Source organism: Aulostomus chinensis, chromosome 20, assembly GCF_037954235.1.
Source record: "Aulostomus chinensis isolate RoL2024-O1b breed Wild chromosome 20, RoL_Achi_v1.0, whole genome shotgun sequence".
Taxonomy (NCBI): Eukaryota; Metazoa; Chordata; class Actinopteri; order Syngnathiformes; family Aulostomidae; genus Aulostomus; species Aulostomus chinensis.
The window spans coordinates 4,577,121-4,600,067 of record NC_141339.1 but is presented as its reverse complement, the minus strand read 5'-3'; the positions used below and the strand labels follow the sequence as shown (position 1 = coordinate 4,600,067).

General features: G+C 48.2%; 1 protein-coding gene across 6 annotated transcripts in view; it reads right to left on the bottom strand.

The window, feature by feature from the left end:
• Positions 1-21,508, bottom strand: part of LOC147242306 (NACHT, LRR and PYD domains-containing protein 3-like) — a 29,664-nt gene extending 8,156 nt beyond the window's left edge. The window contains exons 1-10 of one of the 6 annotated variants that reach the window (XM_086189898.1): positions 21,431-21,508; positions 20,333-20,559; positions 20,098-20,208; positions 9,632-9,710; positions 9,334-9,529; positions 7,135-8,926; positions 6,120-6,293; positions 5,553-5,726; positions 4,362-4,535; positions 356-529 (exon numbers count right to left, since the gene is read on the bottom strand). In XM_086189898.1, the coding sequence (XP_086046024.1) occupies positions 356-529; positions 4,362-4,535; positions 5,553-5,726; positions 6,120-6,293; positions 7,135-8,926; positions 9,334-9,529; positions 9,632-9,710; positions 20,098-20,208; positions 20,333-20,547 (3,089 nt within the window). In that variant the 5' untranslated portion in view covers positions 20,548-20,559; positions 21,431-21,508. The other 5 variants (XM_086189899.1, XR_015110670.1, XR_015110669.1 and 2 more) reach the window with 5 other exon arrangements.
• Positions 21,509-22,947: the final 1,439 nt, after the last annotated feature.

The following is a 22,947-nucleotide window of genomic DNA, read 5'->3' as shown; positions in this document are numbered from 1 at the left end:
ATCCTGATGACTTCTCTCTTTTCTAATATGAATTTCTGACTGATAAACATGAGACAAAGTATTGCTGGCTGTGCTGCTCGCTCTGTCATTAATGAGCTGATGTCTCTCAAACATCAGCTGATGTCTCTCTCTCTCTGCTCAAACACAAGACATCAGCAAAAACAAGACTAGACAGGGCTAAGTGATTCACAGAAGCAAAAGAGGCTGTTGCATCTCTTGGCATTCTGAGTGACATCCTCACGTGTGCTGCTTGTTATAAAAGTAAACTGATGTAAATACAAAGATTAAAAACAATGTTGCAAATTGTAAGTGGTTAATGTGCTTATTTATATATCATGGGAGCTGAGATTCTGACCTGAGAGTTTCCAGGTGACAATGTGGATCCTCCAGTCCAGCAGACAGCAGCTTCACTCCTGAATCCTGCAGCTGGTTGTGACTCAGGTCCAGTTGTGTCAGACTGGAGGACTGAGAGCTGAGAACTGAAGACAGAACTGCACAACTTCTCTCTGAGAGGTTACAGTTCACCAGCCTGAAGGAGAAATGTTGAAATTTGAAAACAGAATTCAGAACTCTTGCGAATATTAGCCAGACATGGCCAGATAAGCCTGGATTTTCCTTTAGCCTGCTTGGTGGGATACTCCTCCGGTTTCTAAAATCAGGATATGATGTTTTACAAAAACACAGAAATGGATGAATTTGAAAACTTGATCGGAACCAGAATATTAACCTCCATGTCAACACAGTCAAGGTCACTGAGATATGATGTTCAGGAGAATGGGACACTCCTGGAACCATCACTCTATCATGGTGGAGGAGTTTGAGTGCCCTAGGGACCCTAGGAGCTGTGCTATCGGGGGCATTTTGCCCCTGGTAGGCACCCAAGGCAGATTGGTCCTAGGCGAAGGGCCAGACAAAAAAATATTTCAAAAGACCCTTCATGGAAGCAACACCCAGGAGTTTGTGTACCCAGCCCAGAGGGGCACTGGGGCCCCATCCTGGATCCAGGCGCAGTGTAGGGGCCCGTTGGCGATTGCCTGATGGTCGGGCCTTAGTCCATGGGGTCCACCTGGGCCCAGCCCGAAATGGCAACATGGACTCGCCCCCCAGGGTCCGGTGTATTGTGGTTTGGGTAGCAGACTAAGGCGGGGGCCTTGGCTGTCTGATCCCCAGACATGGAACCTGGCATTTGAGACATGGAACGTCACCTTTCTGGCAGGGAAGGAGCCGGAGCTGGTGGATGAGGTTGAGCATTGCCGGCTAGATATAGTCGGCCTCACCTTGGCACATAACTCCGGGTCCGGAACCCAAGTCCTTGAGAGGGGCTGGACTCTCTCCTTCACTGGAGTTGGTCCAGGTGAGAAGCAGAGGGCTGGGATGGGCTTTTTGATAGCCTCCAGACTCTCTGCCTGTACGCTGGGGTTTACCCCAGTGGACAAAAAGGTTACTTACCTGCACCTTTTGGTCAGGGGACGAGTCCTGACTGTTGTCTGCACTTATGCATCAAAAAGCAGTTCCGAATACCCACCCTTTTTGCAGTCCCTGGTAAGGGTGCTGGATGGCGTCCCGACTGGGGCCTCCATTGTCCTACTGGGGGACTTCAACGCCCACGTGGGTAATGACAGTGTGACCTGGAGGGGCATGATTGGGAGGAACAGCCAGCCCAACTTGAACCTGAGTGGTGTGCAGTTATTGGACTTCTGTGCAAGTCGCAATTTGTCCATCACTAACACCATGTTCGAACATAAGGATGTCAATTGGTGCACGTGGCACCAGGACATCATAGGTCGTAGGTCTATGATCAATTTCACAGTCGTATCATCTGACCTGCGACCGTATGTTCTGGAGACTCGGGTGAAGAGAGGAGCTGAGCTGTCAGCTTATTACCATCTGGTGATGAGTTGGATCAGGTGGCAGGGGAAGATGCTGCGCAGACCTGGTATGCCCAAATGAGTAGTGAGGATTTGTTAGAATGCCTGGCGGAAGAAACTGTCAGGATGATTTTCAACTCCCACCTCCGGCCGAGCTTTGATTGCATCCCGAGGGTAGTGGGGGGACATTGAGTCCAAATGGACTATGTTTCGCTCTGCCATTGTTGAGGTGGCTGCAGTGAACTGTGGCCGTAAGGCTGCTGGAGCTGGTGGTGGTGGTAATCCCCGAACCCGCTGGTGGACACCAGAGGTGAGGGGAGCCATCAGGCTGAAGAAGGAGGCCTTACAGGGCATGGCTAGTCTGTGAGTCTCCAGAGGCAGCCGACCAGTACTGGTAGGCCAAGCAGTGTGCAGCCATGGCAGTCGCCAAAGCAAAAACTCTGGCGTGGGAGGAGTTAGATGAGGCCATGGAGGATGACTATCAGTTGGCTCCAAAAAGGTTCTGGCAAACTGTCTGTCGCCTCAGGGAGAGAAGGTGGCATCTTACCCATACAATTTACAGTGGGGACGGGAGGATGCTGTCGTCAACTGGGGAGCTAATTGGATGGTGGAAGGAATACTTTGAGGAACTCCTCAATCCCACCAACACACATTGCATGGAGGAAACAGAGTTGGGGGAGAACTTAGAGGGGCTCATCCAATCTTCAGGGCAGAAGTCACAGAGGCAGTGAAACAACTCTGCGGTGGTAGAGCTCCGGGTGTGGATGAGCTCTGCCCTGGGTATCTTAAGGCTCTGGATGTTGTGGGACTGTCTTGGTTGACAAGTCTCTGCAACATTGCGTGGACATCAGGGGTGGTGCCTTTGGAGTCCATCTTGAAGAAAGGGGACCAGAGGGTGTGTTCCAACTATCAGGGATCACACTCCTCAGCCTTCTTGGAAAGGTCTACGCCAGGGTACTGCAGAGGAGAGTCATGACGAAAATCGAACTTCTGATCGAGGATGAGCAATGTGGTTTCCGTCCTGGCCTTGGAACCATGGATCAGCTCTTCACCCTCGCTAGGGTGCTGGAGGGGGCAAGGGAGTTTGTCCAACTAGTCCACATATGTTTTCTGGATCTGGAGAAGGCTTATGACTGTGTTCCAAAGGAGCACCCTGTCGGGGGTACCCCCGGAGTATGGGTGGATGGCTCCTTACAAAGGGCTGTTAAATCTTTCTACCGGAGGAGTGAGAGTCTGGTTTGTGTTGCCGGCAGTAAGTAGGACTTGTTCCCAGTGAGAGTTGGCCTCCACCAAGGCTGCCCTTTGTCACCGATTCTGTTCATAACATTTATGGACAGAATTTGTAGGCACTGCAGGGTGGTAGAGGGGCTCGAGTGTGGTGGCAGGAGGATGTCATCTCTGCTATTAGCAGATGATGTGGTCCTCTTAGTGGAGCTGGAGGTCGTGATTTGATGGCGCTAACTCTACTACTGGGAAGCAGGTAATAATGAGGCGACGAGCGCAGCCTCAGCCGGGACTACAATGCAGTGTTGATGAGCCAGGATCTTCAGGTGTGTGTTCAGGTCTCCGGTGTCCAACAGGAAAGCCACACCCAGCCTCTGCCAACAGAACACACAGGCTCAAAAAAGAGCCTCACTGCTCTACAGGAGTCAGCCGAATGTGAAGCGGGTGGGACGAGAATCAGCACCTCTGAGTCTGAGGCCATGGTCCTCAGCCGGAAAAATGTTGCCTCCCCACTCCAGGTCAGGGGAGGAGGTCCTGCCTCAGGTGGAGGAATTTAAGTATCTCAGGGCCTTGTTCACAAGTGAGGGTAGGATGGAGCGGGATTTTGACAGGCAGATTAGGGCGGCATCCGGAGAGATACGGGTGCAGTCCGTTTTGGTAAAGGGGGAGCTTAGCCAAAAGGCAAGGCTCTCAATTTACGGGTCAATCTACGTTTCAGCCCTCACTTATGTTCATGAGCTTTGGGTAATGACTGAAAGAACAAGATCACAAATACCACGGGCCAAAATGAGTTTCCTCCTCAGGGTGGCTGGGCTCTCCCTTAGAGATAGGGTGAGAAGCTCGGTCATTTGGAAGGGACTCAGAATAGAGATGCTGCTCCTCCATGTTGAGAGGAGTCAGTTGAGGTGGTTCGGGTGTCTGGTGAGGATGCCTCTGGGACACCTCCCTCGGGAGATTTTCCACACATGTCCGACTGGGAGGAGGCCTCGGGGCAGAGCCAGGACTCGCTGGAGAGTTTACATATTTTGCCTGGCCTGGGAACGCCTCAGGATTCCCCCTGCAGAGCTGGTGGAAGTGGCTGTGGAGAGGACAGTCTGGGCTTCCTTGCTGAGGCTGTTGCCCCTGTGACCCAGACCAACCAGATAAAAGGAGAGGGATGAAGAGGAAGGGAATGGGACGGATTGACGGGTGGAAGGAAACCTTGAAAACACCTCCCACCACAACAGTTGGTGGCGTGGAGGTGTGACAAAATAAGAGCTGTATTCTGACCTGAGACATTCCAGGTGACAGTGTGGATCCTCCAGCCCAGCAGACAGCAGCTTCACTCCTGAATCCTGCAGCTGGTTGTGACTCAGGTCCAGTTGTCTCAGACTGGAAGACTGAGAGCTGAGAACTGAAGACAGAACTGAATAACTTCTCTCTGAGAGGTTACAGTTCACCAGCCTGAAGAAGAAATGTTTACATTTGAAAACATGGCTATTAAAAATCAACTTTTCAATTACAAAACCTCTTCTCTTTTCCTGTTTAATGATTAGCTTTTACATCTGGTCATTTTTTTGTAGATGACACCTCATTTGCATATTTAAGAACACAGAGGACTTCAAAATAGCATTTAAAGTCTCATTTTGGCACAGTTCAACTCATTAATTCCTGAAATCATTATCTAGATGCTGTTGAATAATGTTGATTAGTTCACATTGAACAACCCCAGCATCTCTCTCTCTCTCTCACACACACACACACACACACACACACACACACACACACACACACACACACACCTGAGGTCCTGTTTTTTGTGTTGTTTTATCCCCTCCTGTTACACCGGCCTGGGCTCCCCTCCCATGAACCAGTTCTCCCATCCAGTCCCCCATCAAGCTGGTTTGCTCTCCCTGCCTCCCCTACCACAAGCTTCCTTCTTCAACTGTTATTAACATTTCCATGTTTCCCACATTCTGCATTATAAACTGTTTTCTTCTCTGTAACAACATCTACTGCACGTCTGTCTGTCCTGGGTGAGGGATCCCTCCTCTGTTGCTCACCGTGAGGTTTCTCAGATTTTTCCCTGTTAAAAGGGTTTTCTATGGACTTTTTCCTCAGTCGATGTGAGGGTCTAAGGACAGAGGATGTTGTTACGATGCCATGTAAAGCCCTTTGAGACAAACTGTTTGTGAAAACGGGCACTACAAATAAAATTGCCTTGCCTTACCTTGCCTGTGCACATCTGCTATTAAGATTCATCCTGAGTGATGGATCACAAGTGGTCAGTCTTAATCCCAGGGCTGCACACACTCTACGTGTCCTGAGGTCTGATCACTGAAACCACATTCAGAGGTGGTCTGGGCCTCATGTGGCCACATTCTCTCAGTAGTGGGAATGCAAAAGTGTCATGAGCCACACTGAGGGACCGCCTCATCGGATGATGTCCATGTCATGATAAAATAAGGTCCATATTCTGACCTGAGAGTTTCCAGGTGACAGTGTGGATCCTTCAGTCCAGCAGACAGCTGCTCCACTCCTGTATCCCACAGCTGGTTGTGACTCAGGTCCAGTTGTCTCAGACTGGAGGACTGAGAGCTGAGAACTGAAGACAGAACTGTGCAACTTCTCTCTGAGAGGTTACACCAGCTCAGGCTGAAGAAGAAATGCAAACATTTAGAAGCATGCCTGTCAATAATGAAATCTGTTCTCATTTTCTGGGTCATTATATGCTTTTGTATATGAATTTCACTTGTTTGTTTGAACGATATCAAACAAGAGTGAGACCATTGGTCTGCTACCTTTCAGAAAGGACAGTCTGGTGTAAGTTTTACTGAAGGAGCTCATCTAGGAAGCACTGAAGCTCATTTCTTAAGTGTTGAAAATGTCCTGAGAAAGGTGACATATGTTTTTGTTTTTTTACATTCTATATAATGTAACATCTAACGACATGTATTGGGGGTAGAGTGAACGCCCTGAAACCATAACACCTCCCATCACCACTCTCACCGGCGTGGAGGCGTGATAAGATAAGATCTGTATTCTGACCTGAGGGTTTCCAGGTGACAGTGTGGATCCTCCAGTCCAGCAGACAGCAGCTTCACTCCTGAATCCTCCAGCTGGTTGTTACTCAGGTCCAGTTGTCTCAGACTGGAGGACTGAGAGCTGAGAACTGAAGACAGAACTGTACAACTTCTCTCTGAGAGGTTACAGTCCTTCATCCTAAAAAAGAAATGAAAATGTTTGGATACATGGATGTTGAAATATGTTCTAATTTTCTGGCTTGATGAGCTTTTATAATTAAATTTTAATTGCTTAGAGGCCATAGAGGTTAATGCCAAACCTTTTCATGATGAAAAACTTTCTAATTTTCCGGATAATAATTCACATTTATTTTTGAATTTTAATCGTCTGTTATCAACAACTCTGTTCCTAAAACTGGGTATAATGATAAAATATAACACTGGTAATTTCAATTTTTTTTCCATTTTTAAAGTGAATTGTATATTTGACTTTCAAGTAATCAGAACTATGGGTGTGGTTAAAGAAGATGTGGAGTATCCTGGATGATGACCGTTTGTACACAGATGTTTATTTCTGCTGTTGTTATACGACGGTCTTCATTAGCTTCAAGCTAAATAAACATGGCTGGCTCTTCCTGCATTCTGGAGTCACAAAGAAGTCATGTAGGAGGGAAAATCATCTTCAAGAACTCAAAAGACATTTTTGTGAGGACTTGAAAGGAAAAAACACACGTTGGGTGAAGTTTCACTTTAACAATGAAAAACAAGTTTGAAATCACTGGTTTGATTCTTTTTCTCATAATAATTAGTTTTGATGACGGTTAAAATATGGTTAATTTCCAAGATGTGCTCTTAGTATACAATAATAATGGGTTATAAGAACTGTAAATCTATCAGAAATATTTAATGGTTCTTGGTAATCTACCACTTTAACTGCCCAAGGTGGCTCAGACGATGAGAGGATGAAGACTAAAACCAAAATGTCTTCTTCAGGTAGAAACTTAAACATGTGAAACATCTCCAGCCTTCCATGCACCTACACAGCTTTAGTTGAAGCTTTGACCACTGGCAGCAGCCTTAGGAGAGCCTCCTCTGAAGCTGAATATTTGTTCAGGTCAAACTCATTCAGATCTTCCTCTGAGGACAGTAAGATGAAGACCAGAGCCGACCACTGAGCAGGAGACAGTTCAGCTGCAGAGAGACGTCCTGATCTCAGCTGGTGTTGGATCTCCTCCACCAGAGAACCGTCATTCAGTTCATTCAGACAGTGGAACAGGTTTATGCTTCTCTCTGGAGACAGATCCTCACTGAGCTTCTTCTTGATCAACTCAGCTGTCTTCTGACTGGTCTTTGAGCCACTCCCTGTCTGTGTCAATAAACCTTGAAGGAGAGCCTGATTGGTCTGCAGTGAGAGACCAAGAAGGAAGCGGAGGAACAAGTCCAGGTGTCCATTTGGGCTCTTCAAGGCCTCTTTCACAGCACTCTGGAGCAGGCGTTTTAGTTCAGGTTTACCTCTGTGGACTTTAGACCCCCGAGCTGTTTGTTTCTCTGCCAGCAGATTGACACCAGAGTTGATGAAGGTCAGATAGACATGAAGAGCAGCCAGAAACTCCTGAACACTCAGATGGACGAAGCAGAACACCCGGTCCTGGAACAGTCCTCTTTCCTCTTTGAAGATCTGAGTGAACACTCCTGAGCACACTGAGGCTGCTCTGATGTCGATGCCACACTCTGTCAGGTCGGATTCATAGAAGATCAGGTTGCCTCTCTGCAGCTGATCAAAAGCCAGTTTTCCCAGAATCTTGATCATCTTCTTGTTCTTTTTATTCCAGACTGGGTCTGTCTCAGCTCCACCATCATACTTGACGTTCTTCAGTTTGGACAGAACCACCAGGAAATAGATGTACATCTCAGTTAGGGTCTTGGGCAGCTTTCCTCCCCCTCTGGTTGTCAACACGTCCTCCAGGATGGTTGCAGTGATCCAGCAGAAGATGGGGATGTGACACATGATGTGGAGGCTTCGGGACATCTTGATGTGAGACATGATGGTCCTGGCCTGCTCCTCATCTCTGAGTCTCTTCCTGAAGTACTCCTCCTTCTGGGGACCAGTGAACCCTCTGACCTCTGTCACCATGCCAACACACTCAGGAGGGATCTGATTGCCTGCTGCAGGTCGTGTGGTCATCCAGAGGTGAGCGGAGGGAAGCAGTGTCCCTCTGATGAGGTTTGTCAGCAGCACGTTCAATGAGGTGGACTCGGTAGCATCAGTCAGGGTCTGGCTATGGAAGTCCAGAGGGGGTCGACACTCATCCAGACCGTCCAAGATGAACAAAACCTGGAAATCTTCAAACCTGCTGATTCCTGCTTCTTTGGTTTCAGAGAAGAAGTGATGAACAAGTTCCACCAAGCTGAACTTGTTCTTATTTTTCACATTCAATTCTCTAAAGGTGAACGGGAATATGAAGTCTATGTCCTGGTTGGTTCTGTCTTCAGCCCAGTCCAGAGTGAACTTCTGTGTTAGGACCGTCTTCCCGATGCCAGCCACTCCCTTTGTCAGCATGGTTCTGACTGCTGTCTCTCTTCCAGCTGAGGCTTTAAAGAGCTCTTCTTGTCTGATGCTTTTTTCTGCTGGTTTCCTGGATGCTTTTTCAATCTGTCTGACCTCGTGTTCCTCATTGACCTCTGCAGCCCCCCCCTCGGTGATGTAGAGGTCAGTGTAGATCTGATTCAGAAGGGTGGGGTCCCCTGATTTAGCGAGCCCCTCAAACACACACGTAAACTTCTTCTGCAGGTTGGACTTCAGTTTACGTTGGCAGGCTGGATAAATTGTTCCTGAACAAAGAAAGAATAAATGGAATCAACAGTGAATATTCGGCCTCATCCCGGTCTTGATCTATCTAGCTGCTTTATGAAGGAAGCGGGACTCAGATACATTCTTGAAGATGTTTCATCAAAATTAATGTTAGACAATATGATGGGATACACTATGATTGTTACATCATAGATTCCACCATATTGGCTGGTATAAATCTCTATGATGGACTGAGCATGCTCAGTATGGACCATCTATTCTACACATAGGAAGATCTATACATACTATGAAATGCAGAGATTTATCTGCATTGATGAGCTTAATGAACATTATGAAAACTCGTTTGGTGAAGACTTGAATGAAAGAGACCTTCATTTACATCAAAATATGATGCACTAGAGCATTAAAGCTGCTAAAATCATCTTACTGCTCTGCAGACAGTCAGCCAGCTTCTCCTGATTCATTCTCTTGAGGAAGAACAGTGTGATCTTCAGAAATGCCTCTCTGCTCTTCCTCTGCTCATCGTCATCATCAAACACCTCTTCTAAGTAATCTGGACTTAGAACCCTCTGGACTCTCTTCAGTTCCTTCTTCACAAAATCAACCATGTTCTCCTCAAGCAGCTGGAACAGAATAAAATGTCCTTATAAAATGACTGAAAGCAACAACAGATCATGTGACTGAAAACTTGCTGGTCTCCAGTGTGTGACTGAACACTTATGTACCATCAATATGGAGTCCAGGTGTTCTGGATGGTGCTGGATGGACTCACCACCGAGACCATCTGAGTTCTGCTGATCAACTCTGTGAAGAAAAGATGAAGTCAGAGAATAAATGGCAAAGAACACAGTAGATCTTCCTGGTACCAGGGACCTGGACCCTGTGTGTTTTAGGGTAAGACTGAATGTCCTGGAGCTGCCAGCCACAATGGTCTGGACTATTCAGAACTCACAAGTCCTCTAGAGACCCAGGTGGACCCAGTCACTGATGCTGAATCTCAAAGGGGCTCCAGCAGAGATGCTGGGGTCTGAAAGGAGGAGGGTACAAGGAGGCCATGACCTCCGCCGTGACTACAACGGTCTTTTCTCAGGTATTGAGGCAGAACCTCACAGAGGGTAAAGCAAAAATGTAATCACTAATAACTCACAGAACTGCAGTTGCAGTCACGTGACTACTATTTGTCATTCAGGTGACGTTTGTATTTCTATAATCAATCAAACCTGGGGTCTGTACTACGAAGCAGGCCCAAGCAATCAGGAATCAGTGGATGACGGTGATTATCAACTTGTGTTTCTTCTACTACGGTTTGTTACTGGGAATGTACGCGGAATTGGCTCTTGTGAAAAAAGGCTAAAAATTTAATCACACCAGCATAATTTACAAGCAGACATTGTCCTATTACAGGAAACCCATCTGCCTGAGATGGACATGTTACTCTCTGACATCCCTGACGATGGCACACCACTGATTGTCATGGGAGACATGAACATCCACCTTGACAGAACTCTGGCAAACAACTTCCTGGCACTCATCTCCTCCTTTGCACTCGAACTAGCTCCCTCTCCTCCCACCCACAAAGCTGGTAAAGTCCTTGACTTGGTGCTGACTCGTAACTGCTCCATAACAGATGTGACAGTTACCCCACTCCACCTGTCAGACCATTTCTAGGTCAAATTTGCGGCTGCCTTTCTGCAATTGCAGACACCCACACAGATGGTTTCCTTCCGCAGAAACCTGAAATCCCTCACAGCAGCACAGCTGTCTGATGAGGTGAACTCCGTCATGCCTGACCACTCGCACTACTCCTCACTTTCTGTTCATGAGGTTACAGAAACACTCTGTTCCTCTCTGGCATCCTCTCTGGACAAACTCTGCCCCCTGGTGTCCAAACCAGCCAAGAAAAAACAACCAAGTCCATGGCTCTCTGAAGTTCTGAGAGAACAAAGAGCTGGACTCAGGGCAGCAGAAAGAAAGTGGCGTAAATCCCAAGAACCCACTGACTTGTCCTTATACAAACAGAAACTTGCTTCCTTCACCTCATGCTTACAGTCCGCTAAGAAAGCCTTCTATCAGAACAAGATCTGTGCCACTTCTGATTCCAGAAAACTGTTTATGGTGTTTAACTCCTTGCTTTCTCCTCCAGTTGCTCAGCCTTCCACTGCGCTGACTTCAGACATGTTTGCTTCCTTTTTTCTGAAAAGGTTGCTGCAATCAGCAACCAGTTCTCTGAGCCTGACCAGTCCAGTCAGCAACAACCTGCCACTGCTGCTTCACTCTTCTCCTTTGATCCCCTGAGCGAAGATAAAGTCTCCAGACTTCTCCTGAGCTCAAAACCTACAACTTGTCCTCTCGATCCAATACCCACCAGCATCCTGCAGACCATTTTGCCCACTATCAAACCTGCAGTCACACACATTGTCAATTCCTCCCTGGAAACTGGCATTTTTCCTGCTACTTTTAAGCAGGCCCGTGTCACCCCACTGCTCAAAAAGCCTAATCTCAACCCCGCCAAGGTTGAAAACTACAGGCCAGTATCACTTCTGCCATTCCTGTCAAAAATACTGGAGCGCTCAGTATTTAACCAGGTCTCTGAACATCTGCGGAACAACAACCAATTGACTCTTTTCAGTCTGGCTTCAGGTGTGACCACTCCACTGAGACTGCACTCCTGTCAGTCACTGAGTCACTGAGACGAGCTCGAGCTGCTGGTCAGTGCTCTGTCCTACTTCTGCTGGACCTGTCTGCTGCCTTCGACTCGGTGAACCATCACATTCTCCTCTCCACACTCTCTGAGCTCGGCATATCTGGTTCTGCCTTGTTGTTGTTCAAGTCCTACCTCACAGACAGATCCTTCAGAGTGTCATGGCGAGGAAAGGTGTCTAGGTCACACGGCCTATCGACTGGGGTTCCTCAGGGGTCAGTGCTTGGTCCCCTTCTCTTCTCTCTGTACTGTCACGACCCGGCTCACAGATCGCGACATCGAAGGAGGGAAACGCGGAGTCAACGTCACACACAACTAATAATTTATTATTAATAACGCAAAATCAACACAAGGCAAACCATAACGTACAGTGGAGTGTGGTTATCAGTAGTGTCAGTGGTGAGTGCGAGTGTGTGCATGAGTGTACAGGGGGTGTATGTGCGCGGTGTGATGGATGCAGAGAACTAAACAAGACATAACTCAAGAAACACAACCATCGCTCCGACGTGGGCCAGGAGGAGTGAGCGAGAGCCCGTCGGCCAGGTTGGCCGCCTGCTTTATAGCTGGGAGACGCCGGGCCCAGGTGCTCCCAATTAGTCAGCAGCTCCGCCCCGTAAAGCTCCAACCTGGGAAGGGAAGGAAGTCACAAATGATGCCACCCCCCCATGCCCATGACCATGGGGACGTGACACCCCCCCCCCACAAAAACGGGGTCCCAAAAGGAACCCCGACAACAGAGCAAAAAACAAAAACAACTAAAGTGCGCGCCCACAAGCCAGCACGTGTGCCACTACAACTGAACACCAAGGAAAGAGAACAAATCCACCGACAGAAGGACCAAGAGAGACCCACATAACCAGCCAGAAGAGAACCACCACCGATTGTTCTGGAAGCTTGACAAATCCTGAACCAACAACCTACCCCAGCAACCAGTGCACCTGGGAAGCAAATTAAGAGGCAGGAGGAGGCCAGGAGAGAACAGCAAACAGAACACATGAAGACTCTGGAAAGAATCAGGGAACCCTGGACAACGCGTCTGCCACCACGTTATCCGACCCTTTCACATGCCGAATGTCCAAGCAGTACGACTGCAGGAAGAGGGACCACCTAATCAGGCGCTGGTTTGGACACTGCAGTGAATGAAGGAAAGTCAGGGGGTTATGATCTGTAAAAACAACCAGTGGAGTGCTGCCGCCTACATAAACATCAAAGTGCTTCAAGGCTAAAATCAGAGCTAGCGCCTCCTTCTCAATAACTGAGTAGTTCATTTGGCATGGAGTAAACTTTTTGGAAAAAAAAACTGACAGGCCTCTCTACTCCCAGGTCATCAACCTGCATATGCACAGCTCCTGCTCCGACGTGACTGGCGTCAACAGACAGCTGGAACGGTCGGTCCAGCCGTGGTGCCGCAAGGACTGGAGCCCTGCAAAGGAGTGTTTTAACCTGTTCAAATGCGTTGTGGCAGGCTGGCGTCCAGACATACTTGGCTTTCTCCTTAAGTAGGTCAGTGAGAGGTGCCACCACTGTAGAGAAATTCCTGCAGAAACTTCTATAATAACCCACAAGGCCAAGGAACCGCATCAGCTCCTTCTTTGACGTTGGAAATGAATATTTCGACACAGCCTCAACCTTCGCACCCACCGGACGCACCTCACCCTGCCCAACCACTCTGCCAAGGTAGGTCACAGTTGCCCTTGCAAACTCACACTTTGCAAGATTAACTGTGAGCCTAGCCTCTGCTAACCGGCTGAACAACTCACGGACGCGGCCCATGTGAGCTTCCCAGGTGTCAGAGAACACCACAACATCTTCTAAATATAAGGCGCATCCCTGCATATCACCCATCACACGGTTCATCAAACGTTGAAATGTAGCTGGAGCGTTCCGCTGCCCAAACGGCATTACCGTGTATGAGTATAAACCTGTTGGAGTAATAAATGCTGCAATCTCCCGCGCTCGCGGGGAAAGGGGAATTTGCCAATAACCCTTCAGGAGGTCAAACTTGCTGACAAACTTTGCCGCGCCAACCTGGTCAACACAGTCATCCATCCTAGGAAGGGGAAAGGAGTCCGGCTTAGTCACGGAGTTCACCTTTCTAAAATCAGAGCAAAAACGAAGGGTGTTATCTGACTTTGGTACGAGCAGGCATGGAGAGGACCAGCTAGATGAGCAAGGCTCTGCAATACTATTCTCCAGCATATACTTAACCTCGTGTTCAAGTCGATTGCGTTTTTCAGGGTTAACCCGATAAAACCTCTGCCGGATCGGTTTGGCATCCCCCACATCAATATCATGCTCGGCCAGGTGAGTGCGGCTAGGAGTGTCGCCAAACAAAGAAGGGAAACCCTGGATCAGCTGGATTAGCTCTATCTGGCGTGACTTAGGCAAGTGTGCCAGCAGCCCCCCTAGGTTGCAGAGGGTCTCAGAATTTCTCAATCGGCTGTGCATTAGGGCTTCATCTATGACATCAGTCTCCGCGTTCCCCTCAACTAACGGCCCGGGAGGAGGCACCCCCGACACGGGACCAACCACGCAAACTGACCGCACCACTGGACCCAATCCTCCCACCACTGGGACCGCCCCAGAGTCACGCGCATGGTAGGGCTTCAACAGGTTGACATGGCACAGTTGGGTTGGCCTGCGGCGCTGCGGTGTTGAAATTATATAGTTCTGGTCAGAGATCTTCTTAAGCACCGTATGCGGGCCGGAGAATTTTGCCTGAAATGGAGAAGAAACCAAAGGAAGAAGGGCCAAAACCTGATCACCCGGGGTAAAGATGCGACACTCTGTCAGACGATCATACAGACCCTTCATCTTACCCTGGGCCGAGGCCAACTTACTTCTTGCCAGCTCACCAGCAGCATACAGCCTGTGTCTGAACCCATTCACATAATCAAGCAAGTTCTCCGGCGGCTCAGAGTCCCTCCAGCCACTAGACACCGCAGCCAACGGGCCCCTCACCGTGTGCGAGAAAACCAGTTCGTTTGGACTGAACCCAGTACTTTCCTGCGTGGCCTCTCTCGCCGCCAGCATCAACCAAAGCAGACCCTCCTCCCAGTCCCTACCCAGCTCTGTGCAATAGGCACGTAGGGCTGACTTCAGTGTCTGATGGAAGCGCTCCAAAGCCCCCTGACTTTGAGCATGGTAGGCAGAGCTCTGATTATGTTGTATTCGGAGCTGCTTTAAAACCTGAGAAAACAGGCGAGACGAGAAATTAGAACCCTGATCCGACTGCACAACCCTTGGGATACCAAACACGGAGATGAACTGGGAAAGGGCCCGAACAACAGCCCGGGTCGTAATTGTACGCAGAGGATAAGCGGCTGGGTAACGGGTACTCTGACACATGACCGTCAAAAGGTATGCTGCCCCTGACTTTGACCGTGGCAGGGGGCCCACACAATCCACTAGTAGATGTTCAAAGGGCTGACTGATGGCTGGGATGGGACATAATGGCACTGGTTTTAAAACCTGATTTGGCTTATTAGTCAACTGACAGGTATGACAGGTCTTTACAAAAGCAGCCACATCCTTCTTCAACCGAGGCCAGAAGAAATGTCTCAGTAACCTGTCGTATGTTTTCCTTACCCCGACGTGACCTGACTCGTCATGGGCTACCTTCAGCACCGACTGCCTGAGAGTCACCGGCACCACAATCTGCCACACAGGGTCGCCTGGTGAACCCCCATCATGCCGCATCCACTTCCTGACCAGCAGTGAATCCTCCAAGAAATACCCACACACACAGTCATCGCGCTCACTCGTGGGCCGGACCTTCTCAAATAAACCCGTCAAGGACAGGTCCCCCTGCTGCTGTGCCACCAAATCACTGCACGTCACTGACCCTGGAAAATCAGCCAAAGCAATAGCGAACTTTTCAGAAGTTTCTGCCCCATCCACCTGGCCACCAGTGCTAGCCTTGGCCATGGCCCGTGTCACCGCACAGGCGGAAAAGACATCTGGGAAGTCACGCTCCACATTATCAGGTGTTGACCTCAGCAGCGGCACAGACGCCACGACTGGTAGGGGAATGTCAGGCCACACCTGGGCGCCAACCAAATTGTTCCCCAGGACAACAGACACCCCTGGGATCGGCAATGCCGGTCGCACGGCCAATTCACCAAAGCCCTGGAACAGGTCACACTCCAACCACACTTTGTGCAGTGGAACCCACAACACATTGAGGTCCATCCCCCTAACAGGTACAGAACAACCTGTATCTGTCTCCTCTGAGAGTGGCAGAACCCCAGCCCAAATGAATGAGTCAACCGCCCCCGTGTCTCTCAACACCCGCACTGAAGTTTTGTGGTCGCTCTCCGACAGTGAAACAAAACCGTCACCAATGAATGGTTTGTAAGCTGCCAACTCAGGGGGGTAAGAACCCGCCTCCCACAGGGAAACATTGGGCATCGCTTTAGGTGCTGGTGAAACTGGCACAGCAAGGCCAGCCCCCTTCGGCTTACCCAACACAGCAGTCTTAGGTCTGCCATGAAGCACCGGACAGTCCTGCTTCCAATGTCCCTGTTTTCGGCAGTAATGGCAGGTTGTTTCTGTTTCACCGCCACTGCTCACACGCTTACCAGGGCCAGCAACCAGCAGAGTTTTATCTCGTTGACAAAAATAATTTTCACCACCGGCAACACCCCAACTACCTTGGCCCCCCAGCGGGAACTCACCAAACCCGCACCTGTGGGTTAGCACATAATCATCCGCCAGAGCGGCAGCCTCTGCCGCAGTCTCTGCCTTCTGTTCACTGATATAGGTCGCAACCCGCGTAGGAACAGAGTTTTTTAATTGCTCCAAGACCACAAGGTTACACAACCCGTCAAAGTCACTCACGTTGGAAGCGGAGCACCAGCGGTTAAAATGACACGTCAACTCACGTGCAAACTCCAAGTGACTTTGCTTAACCCCGCGCTTCCAAGATCTGAACCGCAGCCGGTAAGCCTCGGGAACCAGTTCGTAGGCTTTGAGGACCGCCGACTTCACCGATGCGTAACTACGGGAGTCCGCGTCACTCAGCGATGAATACGCCTCCTGGGCTCTTCCCGTTAACACACACTGCAGCATCAGCGTGGGCGCGGAATCGGGCCAGTTGCGGGCCTCAGCCACCCGCTCAAAAAGCGAAAAGAAAAGCTCCGGATCATGCTCCGAAAATTTTGGCAAAAGCCGCAGGTTGCTCAGCACGTCAAAATCATCCGGAGACCCGAAAAGGTAACCGGACGTCCTAGGGCTAGCCTCTGCGGCACGGAGCTTACCCTCGCCAACCAGCGCCAGTCTCACCCGCTCAACCTCCAGCCGGGCCTGCTCGCCCTGCTGGCGCAACCTCTCCTTTTCGAGCTTGAACTTCTCCTGTTCCAACTGCAGTAGGAGAAGCTCCTTCTGCTGCTCGTAGGATAAACTCGACGCCGACGGGTTCAACGGCGACTCAACTTCCGGCAGAACACCCTTCTCCTGCAAACTCGCTCTTAACACGGCCTTCACTCGCTGTTTCTGGCCCCGATCATCAACTTCTACATCATAATGCTCAGCAATCCTACACAGCTGCTCCTTGGTGAACAAATCAAGCAAGTCCCCCGAGGGGCAAGCAAAAAAGTCGTCCACTGACGCTATCTTACTGCGAACTTAAGAACGAAGCGCACAAGTGAAGCCCCAACCGGTGCACTGACTGCCGCAGCGCAAGTGAGCAAGCGAACCCCACTAGCTCACTGCCTAGCCGTGTCTACCTACCTAACTCAACCCTGGTCTTCGTGCAGGTACAGGTGGCGGGTAATTACGCACAGTAAACCAGCGGATGAGTAGAGCAACCAGAAACTGGTGACCCACTCGGACCCACGGACGTGCTCCCGAGCATGTAGCTCTAACCACTTTCTCCGCAACACTAAAAGAAAACAACAACCAGGCGAAACCCAAAGGAGCAACGCCTCTTTACCTGGCAGGGGAACACTCGCTCTCCACAAAAGCGCACACAGCCAACACCAGGAACATTCACTTACCTATAGCCGAGCCGTAATGCCCGCGAACAAGACTCCGCGCCCTCCAACACGACGCGGCCACCGCTGGCACTGCGGCCACCGTAGCTCCAGTGACGTCACAAATGAAACGCACCCGGAAGAGCGCCGAACACTGCCCGACCACCAGGCAGGACAGACAGACGAGCCACAACCAACAGAACTACAAGGATACCGGACGAGCTCCCATATGTCACGACCCGGCTCACAGATCGTGAAATCGAAGGAGGGAAACGCGGAGTCAACGTCACACACAACTAATAATTTATTATTAATAACGCAAAATCAACACAAGGCAAACCATAACGTACAGTGGAGTGTGGTTACCAGTAGTGTCAGTGGTGAGTGCGAGTGTGTGCATGAGTGTACAGGGGGTGTATGTGCGCGGTGTGATGGATGCAGAGAACTAAACAAGACATAACTCAAGAAACACAACCATCGCTCCGACGTGGGCCAGGAGGAGTGAGCGAGAGCCCGTCGGCCAGGTTGGCCGCCTGCTTTATAGCTGGGAGACGCCGGGCCCAGGTGCTCCCAATTAGTCAGCAGCTCCGCCCCGTAAAGCTCCAACCTGGGAAGGGAAGGAAGTCACAAATGATGCCACGCCCCCATGCCCATGACCATGGGGACGTGACAGTACACCACCTCACTTGGTGCAGTGATCCGCTCCCATGGCTTCTCCTACCACTGTTATGCTGACGACACTCAGCTTTTCCTCTCTTTTCCACCTGATGACAGAATGGTCTGAGATTGTATATCAGCGTGTCTGGCTGATATCTCCACATGGATGAAGGAACACCACCTTCAACTGAATCTGTCTTAGACTGAACTTATGGTCTTTCCAGCTTGTCCATCTGTTCAGCCTCAGGTCAGTGTCCAACTTGACTCGAGCCTACTTGTGCCCACAAACTCAGCCAGAAACCTGGGTGTCATGATTGATGACCAGCTGACCTTTAAGGTTCATGTGGCCTCAGTTTCTCGGTCATACATTGGTTAAGAGTGACACATAATACCATATTTTTGTCAGGATTTTTGTCAGGAACGCAGTGGTGTGTTTGTAAAAGCTGTGGGATGTATGGTGTAGATGTGAGAAGCGTTTGTTTGACAGGATGTACCCTGAGAGGACATGGTCTCCCCATAGGCTTCCATTGTAAGCATGAAACGTGTCTCCCCCAATTTGACGGCTTATAAAATCCAAACCAAGTAATTCATATAAAAATGTTTAATAGCTTTTAATCAGCACAGTTGGGAGAGTAATGTGTGGAAGTTTGGAAGCGATACCATTAATGGCCTAGGAGGAGATAGATTTTGTTCGGGGAGTAAAAAAAGTCCTCATTTTGACAGTTTGTTCCAATTTGTGGACATTCTGTTAGGTGAGGGGTCAGAGTGTACGAATTTTGCATCTTGATGAGACGAGTCCAACAGTGTTGCTCCCATGTTTGTGGAACATTCATGGGAAGAGTTATAGCGCTTCAAATTAGTTGAAAATTATCTTGTAGTTGTGTGGCTCCCTAGGTGGCGCTATAGACTTTTGTGGTGTTTTTCTTTATTATTAGTGAACGTTTAGCCCGATCGGACAAGTGTGGCGAATTTCAGCGAATTTCATGCATGTTCAGGGGGTGAAATTAGATTATGCGCGTTATGCGCATATTGCGCGCGCTCATTGACAGCAAAAACAGTCTAGTACCAGGTTTTGAATGGACGTGTATGTGAAAACCGGCTCTGGGCCGTCTGGCCGAGCTGCCTCATGAGTGTTGGGGGGGCTGGGACACTGTTTAGTGTGTGTTTTTAGTGTTTTTAGTGCTGCTAATGTGTTGCTCTGCCGAGCAAACACAATACTTCAGGCTCAGGCCTTAAACAAACTTGTGTGTCTTCACCTGTTTGTGATAGTGCCCACATGTAAGGGGCAGAGCCAGTACTGGATGACCAATGAGTAACAAGTAGAAGAGAAGAGCTTTATACGTATACTACTCAGGAAGAAGGAACTAGAATCCTTCACAAATATGTAGAATAACAAACATGATAGGGTCTTCGCCTGAAGTACCTTCAGGCTCAGGCCCTAAAAACCCATAATCCACAGCTGCTGCAGCCAAAGCAGGAAGGAGAGCTGCAGCAAATATAAGTGAACGTGCCGATGAACAGACTTTGTAATGGCACCGTTCCATGACTGAGTAGATCTGGTGCTAATCCCCTCTGACTGATATTTCATTGATGGTGTAGATGAGGGCATATTTGATATTTGTCACATCAGTATTGGTGCCATTCTATCAGCTGCTGCTGGCCTTAATTCATAAATGTTGAGAGACACAGAATGAAACAGAAAGTCTGTGAGTCAGACCGTCCGCACGTTCCACTAAAAAAATCCAGAAAATCCTGATATGTTGCTGATGTTGCCTCACTGAAACTGTTATCCTTCTTCCTGGTACGGCTGCTCCTCTTGAGTGAGCAAGATCGTATCATAACAGACAGTTTACATTCTTACCCCAGATCAGAAGACTCCAGTCCATGTTTGAAGTCAAGAGGATGTCCGATAGACTCTTCACTCTTCATGGACACAGGGTGTTCAGGGTGGTCTGGTCTCCCCTGGGAGATCCTGATGGAAACAACACTGATGAATGCTCATGATCAGTAGAAATCATCCAGATAAACAAAAATATATGGAAGGTAAAATGTTTGAATGATTATTATACTAAAGATCTTTGAGATTAAAGTTTCACCTCTGATCAGATGACTGGTGTCCGTCTTTGAAACCAATAACCAAATGTTTAGACTGGTTGCTTTTTAAGGACACACAGCTGGGTTCAGGTTCAGGTTCAGGTTCAGGTTCAGGTTCAGGTTCAGGTTCAGGTTCAGGTTTAGGCTCAGTTCCAGGAGGATGCGGCCTGGTTTTACAGGGAGGGACTCCCTCCTCTGTGTCCTCACACTGATCCATAAAAGTTCAAACCTTCACACAAACACAACATGTTCATTTATTGCAACAAGCTTCATATCACAGCACACAAACTTCTTTCTCCTCCAGTTTTAAATCACTCTCATCTTTAGAAACATGGAGGACAGACATTCATTCTTCTCTGTCCATGGAGGACAGACCTTCATTCTTCAACCTCTGAACTCCACCAGAACAGTTTAACTTTGTCTGTGTTACGCTGCCTTGATCTAAAATCATTGTATATCAGATACAACTGATACACCAAAACCTGACTATGAAACTGATGATGTCATCACCTTCTGATGGTGACCAGAATCTACATGAAGCCAAGGAACCAGCAGCCGTGAAATTTGGACAGATCTCAGTTAAACATTAACACTGTAAATGTTTATAAAAGCATCATAAAATGCTGACCATGCAGATCAGAGTTCATGTTCTTGTCCACCACTCCTACAGCGGAGCACAGCAAAAAATTCAGAGACTCTTAGAGGGTAAAGGGACTGTTATTTATATCACATTTTTCTGGTAACTTAAAGCACTTTAAGATATTCACACACACACACACACACACACACACACACACACACACACACACACACTGGTGCTGCCATTCACGGTGCTGGTCAACACATCAGGAGCTATTAGGGGTTCAGGATCTTGCTCAAGGACTCCATTTCAGAAGGTTTAGCATCTCAAAATTCTTCACCTTGACACAAACAATAATTTATCGAGGTTGCTGGAGGTGACGGCCTGGTAACGTGCAGGACCTCAACACATCCCAACTTTCTTGAAACCAGGACAGAACGTCTCTGGACGCTCAAACGTTTTCACGTTAATTTGTGTTTAAAGTCGCTTTGACATAACAACATTAAAAACTGTCACTTACCAAAGCTTCTCACGGAAAAAAGGTCTTCATCACGACGGAGGGGAAAGAGAAAGTAGAACTCCTCTGAACTGAGACTGGAACAGCCCATATAAATGTCACATGACACAGACACAGACACAAACACACACACACACACACACACACACACACACACACACACACACACACACACGCACGAACCCAACTGGATTTTAACTTCAATGAAAACCACATTCCTCTCAACCACCTCCAGACAGTGGCAATGCTCTTGCTTTTATGTCCAAACCAAGACTGTTGATGAAATGATGCATATTTAATAATCATTATTTATCAAGGCTGTGGGGGTGACAGTCTGGTTACGTCCAGGACTTTAGCACAACAAAACTCTCTTGAAACCAGGACAGAACGTCTCTGGACGCTGAAACGTCTTCATGTTTATTTGTGTTTGAACCAACATTAAAAACTGTCACCTACCAAAGCTTCTCACGGAGAAAAGATGAGAGGGAGTGAAAGTCAGACTCTTCAGAACGATGATCACCTGTGCCTACACTGGGACAGCCCCTAACAGTGTCACATGACTGAACGCTGGTCATCACCATGACAACATATGCATAAAGGTTGATGTATTTCTGTGTCTGTGTAAGTCTCTGGTCCGATTCAAAATGCCTGAGTATTGCACAAGAATAAACATAAAATGAGCTGTAAAGACACAAATAATTTGCCATATTTGTGACATCAGCTTCTCCAACTAAAAAAAAACCCTACAGGATTTGGAATTTCGGGAATTAAATGTATTGAGAGTTACTATGATGTCATGGAGGGAATGAAGCCGTCTGCTTCCACAGAGGCTTTCATTATATTAGAGACTGGCGCCACCGTCTGACTCTTTGGAGAAACTGCAGTTGCCGTGCTGTAACTGCCACATATTGTACAAAGCTATTAAGAGCCGTCGGTCTTTTTAAAACATCTGAAATCAAGTGTTAACTTTCTACAGGTGTGAGATGGAAGGAAATGAAAATATGAGGAGTACGTAAGTGTGTATTAGTACACGGTCACACCTCTAAGAGTTGCTTTAACTGCAGCTGTAAATCAAGATTTTAGCCTCCAAATGAATGCAAGCGTGAAGACACTTGGCTTGTCAGCTGTTAAGAGATTAAATCATAAAGTTGCTGAATCTTTTTTGTTTGTCAAGTCTACTTGTTGACTATTTTACTGTTACTATTGTACAGTGTGTGATTGAGCTGCAAATCATTCTAGTTATCATCTACTTTGCACATAGAATTGCAATGTAATGTTTGTTTTTAATCAAAGTAAAGGCAAATAATATGTGTATAAAATGATTTTTTTTTTTAAAGTTAGACATTCTTGACATTTTGTGCTGAAAGGAAGTTAAACTGAATGTGGAAATGCTTTTATCACTTGAATTGTTGTCATAGTTTTAATTGTGGTAATTAATAAATCCCTAAGAGGATTCAGTCTTGCTGACAGCCATCAGTCCTGCTCACAAAGGAGTTGTAAAAATCCCACAACAGAGCAAC